A 5,956-nucleotide genomic window follows, 5' to 3' on the forward strand; every position below is an offset into this window, starting at 1 on the left:
TTCAGTTATTCAGTTGTCCTAGCCACATTTTAAATGCTCAATAGTCATTGTCACATTAAGCAGCAAAGACAATAGAAGTTTCCATCATTACTCCAAGTTGTATTGGACAATGCTGGTCTAGAAGGTTCTGTCTGACTACTGGATTAGCATCATTCAAACATCAGGTCTCAAATAGACAAGCACAGGGAGCACGGCCTGCTGCCAACTGTGACAGCTGAGAGCAGGAAAGTATGGGAAAATGGGAAAAATAATTCCACTCCTGGAATAAACTAATATGTTGCAGCATTGACATTTTATTACAAGAAATATCCTTAGACAAGCAGAGAAATCTTGGACTAAAATGGAAAGGAGTTAGTAAACACCACTATTTGAATACCGCATCACAGTCTTCTAAACTTTCACAAAATGTACCAGTCTTGTCTCATCTGTTAGTGACTAGACGTTATCAGTCATCCCCCAAGTACTATTCAAGCGTCCATCACTTCCTGCCCTCACAGTTCTGATTTTTAAATATGTGACAAAACATTTTTGAACATATATTTAAATAAATAGAATCCAAATCAAAACATAAAATTGCAGACTCTTCCCATTAAAAAAAAGGCAAGAACTTTATTTTAAACATATCCTCAGTTGTGTATTACATCACGTCTGTTATCTAAACCAAAAATCATAATGATAATGCAAAGGAAACGGAGGGCTTCATAAAAAGCACATTATCTCTTGGCCAATTACTTACTCTTGGCCAATGCTTTAACTAAATAAACAGTGGATATGAAAGGTACAGTATGGCACTTAAATAAATAAGAGCAAAGAGAAGGAAATATATTCACAGTCCAAAGCAACAGGTTTTTGAACCTTTGGTATATGTATATGTCTCAAATAAGTATCCGTAAACGCGTGTTAGCCAATAGTGTTTCGGTTCAGGTTTCCTAAGCCAGTGGTTGTATGTGTTTCCAAAATAACTGATAAAATTATAAATCAGGATTGACATGGGCTGATTAAGGTCTCTGGTGTGAGCACACAGGTAAATTCAAACCATGGCAAAATGAAGTGCGGCTGTGTTGCACAACGAAACTATATAAGAACATGACTTAAATACACCAGTTAGAGATTCTGTGGCTTGGGTAGACACCCTTGATATTAACAACAACAACAAAAATATTTTTAATGCTGTCCAAAGTCCACAATCTGGAAGGCAGAAATATCCCAAAGCTCATAACCGCATGCCTAACAGTGCAACGACCATCCCATAGGACTGTTATAGTTGCATATTGGAATCCCCTCCCTCCCACCCAACCCCTGCCCCTAATAAACAGCACCAGTGCAGTTTGAGTTAGAAAACTGGAAATACTGAGACATTCCTAAGGTTTTCATAATGACTAAGGGCCAATCAGATGGGGCTGTGGTGCAAACCTATGCCATGGCCATTCTCTGAAAAGCACCCCACAGAATTCCCTCTAGCTTGCAGATAAACCATATTAGGTCTACTGTAAGGCCAGATTGAGGAGAAAGCTGGCATGCTGTCCTGGGTTGAGAGAGAGGGGCATGCTGATGGGGGAGGTACATGAAGGATGCCTCAAGGATGTTTGTCCTGCAGCCCAGGATGAAGGGATATATTGAGATAGGTCACAAATTTTGTACCAGTAAAATAGTTGACTCATGCCATTCACCAGAATACAGAGCTTAGCAGAGCTAAGTCCTACTTGGTAGCTGTTCAAGTCCACTATGATCAGGATCAAACTGGACCACAGAAGAAAAGGGCCCAAAGGAGTCCAACTATCCATCTCATCACTCTGTCCAGGTGTCTCTGGAACCAGTGGTGTGATGTGGTAACGATTCTACTTTCCCTCCTCTCCTATTGATACAAGATCTTCTCTTAACCAGCCTCATTCAATATATCTCAATGATGACAGTCACATAAATGAGGGCGGATAGAGCCACCCTCCACAGTCATCTGCCTTGGGGCTACTTGTCATCCCCTAGGCCTTCCCAAAACCTGCCCTTTCACACATAGGCAGAGTCACTGGACTGAGTCCTGCCAAAATTGGGAACACTGACCCGGGGCAGGTCCTTGTTGCGGATCTCATAGACTGACTTCCTCTTGGCCTGGGCTCCTCGCACAGCCAGCTTGATCTTGCGCCATCCCAGGTGGTTGAGTTCAGCCAGGTTGAGCACAACACAGATGCCGCTCACTGCAAACATGAACACTAGAAAAACAGTCTTCTCAGTAGGCCGGGACACATAACATTCCACCTCCTTGATACAGGGGTAGCGGTCACATTCATACAACCCCGGGACACTGAAGCCATACAGAAAGTATTGGCCCACCAGAAACCCAATCTCCAGGGCATTTCGGAATACCACTTGGATAATGTAGAAGCGGGAGATGCCTTCCTGCCTTCGGAGCTTGGATCGAGCTGCAGTGCGCAACCCTGATGGGTGTGGGGTCAGCTCCTTCACCTCTAAACAATCTGGCTCCGTCTCCTTGCTCGTGTTCTCTGTGTTCTGCAGCACTCCATTAACAATGGCATTTTGCAACTTCTTATCTTCTCGTTTGCCACCACCACTGCCCCCACCCCCAGTTCCTCCAGGACCCCCCATGGACTCAGGAGGATCTCTGTCCAGAGCCAGGAAGACAGTAGAGTAGCGGCGTTCTCGTTGCTTTGCAGACTGGTGCACAGAGTAAGTGATGAAGCAGAGACTGGGGGTACACACCATTATGATCTGGAAGACCCAGTAACGTATGTGGGAGATGGGGAAGGCGCGGTCATAGCAGGCCTGGTTACAGCCGGGCTGCAGTGTGTTGCATACAAACATGGTCTGCTCATCATCGTATACCGTCTCCCCAACAATGGCCACAATGAGGATCCGGAAGATCACCACCACAGTCAAGAGGATCCTGAGCAGGGGAAAAGGGAGGGAGAGAGGTTCTCAAGGGTTGAGTCACTGACTCAATAGAAAAGCCCTATTGCTCAGTTCCCAGTTCTGTCCTTGACTGGGGAGCTATCCATCCAGAGTGGTCCTGAACTGGGAATTCAGCAAACCTTTTTGGTCTCTTCCCCTTCTGCTGGGTGTTGGTAGTCTGGGAACACTTCATACTACAGGGATCTTAAGCATGTGCATTTCCATACACTGGACATGGTGTGTTTGCAACAGATCAATTTCATTTGTATACATGTAATGTAGAGAGGCACAAAATATAACTTCCCTCTGGATATGGCAAATGCACATGGAATAGCTGAATACAGCAAATACAAAGTCTACACACAGATTATGTATATGTAAGTACTCCAACTGGATATTTAGTTTATCCTCAATATGAATACTGAACTTAAGCTTTACATAAACAGATAGTTATAACTATATATACACATATATACATGAATATATATAGTTTATACTATATAGTTTATACAGAGACAAAATGTGTCAGCTGGGTGTGTGGGTTTCTGACACTGTAGGTTTTAACAGGCAAATCAGTTTAGCTTGCTAAATATTTGTTGGGGAAAGATATATCTGCTCCGAAGAGCAAATCCATCTCCCCATTTGCCCTTCTCTGTCCAAATACAATCCTGCCTTCTTTGTAGATTCTATTTAGGGAACTGGATGAAGATTGGCTCTGACTCCGGAGAGTGGGGGTACCACGACTGAGCCAATAACTCCTTTGCTAATGGAAGAAAAGTGAATCCCCTGGTGGTGCTTCATAGGGAAGGGATGGATTCCTGATGAGGAGCAGCTTGAGGAGGGGGGCATCACTGGGCGTCAGGCAATCCCTCAATGCTGGGAACACAGGCGCGTGGACCAAGGATGATGGGAAGGAGACAGAGGATGGTCTGAGGGCTGCTGGGGCTCGGTCTGGACGTTAGAAAGGACTCCCGGGGGCCGCCCGACGGGGCCCGCTGATGGCCGGCTCGTCGCCCTTACCTCCCGATCATAGTGGAGTGCTGCTGCACCGCGGCTTCCAGCAGCCTCTCCAAGATGGTCCATTCCCCCATCGCTGTGCATCCGGAGGCAGCAGACAAAGACTGGGCAGCACCGGGCACGTTCCCGCTTCGGGCCCCTCCCCGGGCCGCACCTCCCGACTGGGAGCGAAATGCCCCCCAATTAAAGAATCAAACAAAATTTTTAAAAAATCCAAGATTCCCCCTCTCCCTTTTATTGTACTTAAAACAGGGAAAATGGGGAAGGAAACCCAAGCGCGTCCAACTGATGGGCAGCTGGCGCGGTCCGGAGAGCGGGCACGAACCTCGGGCGCCGTCCGGGGGTCAGGTCTGGAGCCGGGGGATGGCCGGGCGAGGGGCGGGGCGGAGCGGGGGTGGCCGCGTGCAGGTCCGCGAGCTCTCGCCCGCCCGAGCGAGGTGTTTGAGCGCCACTCACTCCCCGGGGTTAGGGGCCGAGGAAAGGTCCGGGCACCAATCCCCGCGCCTGGCACTTCAGCGGGCACCGGGCGCTCCCGCGCTGCCGCCTGCGAAGCCGGGGCGGAGCGCGCGGAGCCGGTTGCAGGGCTCGGGAATCCGCGGCCGCCGCCTCTAATCCGGCCTTAAGTAGTCTCCGCCTGCGTCACGCCAGGTCGGCGGAGGGGAGCCGAGCGCTGCGTGCGGCTGTCGCTGCGCGCCGGAGCCCGAGGGGCAGGGGACGCGCGCAGGGGGAGAAGGGGCCAGAGTCTTGGGGCCCGGTGGGGACTGGGGCGACTTCGAGAGGAAGGATCGCTGCGCCCCTCGAGGCTTCTCGGGGCGCCCAGGTAACCTCACCTGACCGCCAGCCCGGGGCAGGAGGAGGGGGAGCCGGGAGCCGACGCGTGGGTGAGTGGGGAGGGCTGTGAGTAGGGAGTTTAGCGTCTCTCCCTGCATCCCTCACCTTTTGCTTTCTGTGTTTGGTGATGCAACTGAAATTCCCTCTCTAAATGGAGATGCTGGTTGGGGGAAGGAAAGCGGGGGCAACAATAGCACGTTTTTCAGTCTCTCATAAGAGAGGACTCCGTGGCTTAAGAGTGAGTCTGCGGTCGGTGCCATCGTGAATCCGATACAGGAATGAGGAAAGCTCGATGAGTGTTCATTTAGGCTGAAGCTTAAATGTAGGAGTGAAGCTGTCTCTGAGGATGGGGGGTTTGAGCACAAGACTCCCTACCTAAGTGCCTGGTTTGAGCGAGTGGATGGCCATGGTTAAAGGACTCGCTTCCCCAGCGCAAACCCAGACGCTCTGCTATTCTGTATCTATCTTTTACTTATTTATTTGGAGGAGTGGGTGCTTCTCGGGTAAACTGCGAGCTAATCGGATGATAAGGAAGCTCAGTATTCAACTAGCTAGAAGAGCCACTCACGATCTCACTCCACCATCACTTTTGTTTTCCAACCTTGGCTTTCTATGCTGTCAACCAGCAGCTCCTGGTTTCTGTTTTTAAATTGACATATTGCTGACAGTTCTCTCTGGAGCAACTGCTTAATTGGTTACAGCTAGAAAATTAAGACAATCACACTGATACTAATTAGCTCAGGGGTCAGTATTAGGAGGGGCTTCCTAGGTGGCTTAGGGGTAAAGAATCTGCCTTGCCTGCCAATGCAGAAGTTGCGGGAGATGTGAGTTCAGTCTCTGGGGAGGAGGAAATGGCAACCTTCTCCAGTATTTCTTGCCTGGAGAATTTCACAGACAGAGGAGACTGGTGGGCTACAATCCATGGGGCCACAAAGAGTCCGACAGGACTGAGTGACTGAGCACGCCTGCACAGAACTAGGTGTTAGGAGACACAGTAGTTGAGTCCCTGTTATATGTATGTACGAAAAGCACAGTGAGTGGTCGTCACCCTTTTAAAAAACGCAGTGTGAAAGAGCTACCAGCTCCCTTCTAGACAGGTAATGCAGCCTTAATTATCCACAGGGATCATCGCACATATTATTATACATGTATTATGTAAGCTACATCATGATGAGCCTTCAGTTCGTGACCATACAAGTTAGTT

General features: G+C 48.9%; 1 protein-coding gene across 1 annotated transcript; it reads right to left on the reverse strand.

Moving 5' to 3' along the window:
• Positions 1-583: 583 nt before the first annotated feature.
• On the reverse strand, positions 584-4,279 carry GJD2 (gap junction protein delta 2). Its single transcript, XM_004010426.6, has 2 exons — positions 3,925-4,279; positions 584-2,899 (listed from the first exon to the last, which is right to left on the reverse strand). The coding sequence occupies exons 1-2, from the start codon at positions 3,993-3,995 to the stop codon at positions 2,005-2,007; spliced, it is 966 nt and encodes a 321-aa protein (XP_004010475.1). The 5' UTR covers positions 3,996-4,279; the 3' UTR covers positions 584-2,004.
• Positions 4,280-5,956: the final 1,677 nt, after the last annotated feature.

The sequence above is a fragment of the Ovis aries genome, chromosome 7, assembly GCF_016772045.2.
Source record: "Ovis aries strain OAR_USU_Benz2616 breed Rambouillet chromosome 7, ARS-UI_Ramb_v3.0, whole genome shotgun sequence".
Classification (NCBI taxonomy): domain Eukaryota; kingdom Metazoa; phylum Chordata; class Mammalia; order Artiodactyla; family Bovidae; genus Ovis; species Ovis aries.